Below are 2,622 nucleotides of genomic sequence, written 5' to 3'. Positions count from 1 at the left end.
AATTAAGAAACTCCAAATTTGAAAGTTTCATTCCTAAATCTTTTGGAAGCTGCCCTTCAAGATGGTTGCATGATACATCGATATAAACCATACGATTCATAGGATGCAGTGGAACACCAAATCGCCCAGTAAAGGAGTTATTCCTGACATTCAGAAATTTTAGATCACTGTTGTTTTGAAGCAACCAGGAAGGGAACATTCCATTCAACTTATTGTGAGAGAGATCAACCTCTCTTAAGCGATGTTGGTTAAGCAAAAAGTTTGGAGCGTTCTTCATGTTGCAATTAGATAACAGCAATGCCTTCAGTTGAAACCGCGGATTCCGAGTTTGATTTTCATTATCAATCCGTAGTTTGTTTTCAGTGCTGCCAAGTATGACCACCTCAAGCTTGGAGTGATTGAAAATGGAGCTGAACGAGAATGAACCTTCAAAATCATTACTACTAATATCCATGTACTGAAGAAAGTTCGGACTTGGTATTGAATTTCGAGGAATGGACCCGCTGAATAGGTTATCGTGCAGATCTAAAATCCTAAGAGATGTCAAATTGTTTAGGCACGGAGGAAGGGTCCCTTGAAAGCTATTATAACGAATATCTAATTCCTGAAGTTTCTTCAATTCACACAAGCCTGGCATTTGGCAAAAGGGAAAAACATTGTTACCATCATATATAACAACACTCTTTCACCTCAACATTTTAAGTTTTACTCTTACCTCGGAAAGGGAAAGACCCGTTAAGTCCATTCATGGTCAAATATATTGCTCTAAGAGAGGATAGCTTCCCAATATTCTGAGGAATACTCCCCACCAGAACATTAAAGCTGAAATCTAATACCTTCAATCTTCCAAAAGTTATCAAATCTACCAGCATAACAAAGAGAAAAGACGTTAGAAGATACGAGCTAGCAAGTACGATAAATGTGGCACCTAGTAAACTTTTTTATTCGAGCGAAGGATTTTGTTTTACCTTCTATTGGTAAGCTTCCATTCAGGAAATTGGAATTTAAATCAAGCACTTCCAAATTGCTTAGGTTTGCCAGCTCTATATCAAAGAAAATGAGATATGTACATAAATCAGAGAAACGGTTCAATGAGATTACTATTTCTAACACTCCCTTTTTCTTTTAATTATTTTATAGTATTTAAAATGGAGATAAGATTCATGGTTTCCACATCTTATGTTGTCAAATGGGCTGATCATATATAGTTTGGATAACAACTATATCCATTTGCCCATTATGACCCGTCTAAAATATATCCTAATAGCCAATCCCACGATGACACATACGCTCACTAAACTTTTACATTTTTTATTTTTTTTACAAAATATCTTTTTTTTGGCAGATACAAAATATCTTTTTAAAATCTCATAATATTTCATTATTTATGAAAATAATGTTCAATCCATAATTAAAAGTGAATCAACTATGAATTTAAAATATAATAACTTTTAAGCAAAATAATATGTACCTATTTGAAAGACCTATAATTTTATTTAAAATTATGCATGAGTCATGTGCAAGCATATAGTACTTTTACTATTCCAGAAGTTCTTCAATATGTGTTTGATACAATCTTGAATGAGGCAAGTGCATTTTCAGTCTATATTGGACGTACTATCTTCCAAGATAATGTTTACAAACTAGAGGGCCTTGTTATATTTGAATGATTATTGTATATTATACCATGCCTAAAAAATGTATTATTATTGAATTATTTATAAATGGGTAACCCAGACAACTCATATCTTTGGAAATGACTCAAAGAAGTACACTTGAGCTTTTACCCACCTTGGATAGGCAACCCCATAAGCATGCTTCAAGGCTGGAATGGGTCATACACCCATTCTGAGATTTGTTAAAAATAATTATATTGACACAGGCAAATGCATAAATTTCAAGCATTTGATAATATTGGCCAAGATTCGAATCATATGCATGTCTTTTGGAGCAAAAGTTGAAATTTGTTTGTTATAACAAGATTTTTATGAGTTAGAACTAGAGGCGTTGATGGCTGGGCCAAGTCTATTGTATCTTCCATTTTAAAAGTGCAGCTTGGCCCCATTCTCTCTTAATCCTCTCCCCTTTAAAATGTCAGCCACCCTTATTTCCAAATATCGGTGTCCTCTCCACCACCCCACCGTCCACCATCTGCCGCCACTCATTGACACCAGATTTTCACTGAACAAATACCCTTTTCTACCTTTCAACCTCCTCTTGTTTTTAATCAAAATAGTTTTTCCAAAAAGGCTCTAGAGTTTCCTAAGTGCTTATTTGATCTAACTTTTTTTTCAGCTTATCTACCTCTTAAAACTAAAAGCTCAACTAAACAAGGATTTTTAAAAATGCTCTTAAAAAAGCAATTTTTTTAAAAAACAGTATTTTAAAAAAAATAGAGTTTTAGGAAAAGCTTCAAAGAGATTCATTTTCTTCTGTTCTTTTAAAAGCAGCCTTATTTTTAGGAGAATTTTTGTTCTGGTTTCAAAAATGCCCTCATCTACTAAAAATAATCCCAACATTATCCGTTTTCATTTTTATGTGATTTATTATTAATTATAAACTTTATGGTATATAAAAATGCTTTTTATATTTTCAAAAATTTGTTTTAAATAAATAAAAAAT

At 32.9% G+C, this 2,622-nt stretch overlaps 1 protein-coding gene across 1 annotated transcript in view; it reads right to left on the bottom strand.

The window, feature by feature from the left end:
• LOC110427558 (receptor-like protein 1) overlaps nt 1-2,622 on the bottom strand; it is a 16,137-nt gene that overhangs the window by 3,574 nt on the left and 9,941 nt on the right. Inside the window, exons 2-4 of the mRNA XM_089785509.1 lie at nt 969-1,043; nt 716-862; nt 1-630 (exon numbers count right to left, since the gene is read on the bottom strand). The exon at nt 1-630 is cut by the window's left edge and continues 1,418 nt beyond it. Coding sequence (XP_089641635.1) covers nt 1-630; nt 716-862; nt 969-1,043 — 852 coding nt within the window. The remainder of the gene's footprint in view (nt 631-715; nt 863-968; nt 1,044-2,622) is intronic.

The sequence above is a fragment of the Theobroma umbraticum genome, unplaced genomic scaffold (assembly GCF_002168275.2).
Source record: "Theobroma umbraticum cultivar Fairchild unplaced genomic scaffold, ASM216827v3 scaffold_106.0, whole genome shotgun sequence".
Taxonomy (NCBI): Eukaryota; Viridiplantae; Streptophyta; class Magnoliopsida; order Malvales; family Malvaceae; genus Theobroma; species Theobroma umbraticum.
This window is presented reverse-complemented; position numbering and strand designations above follow the sequence as displayed.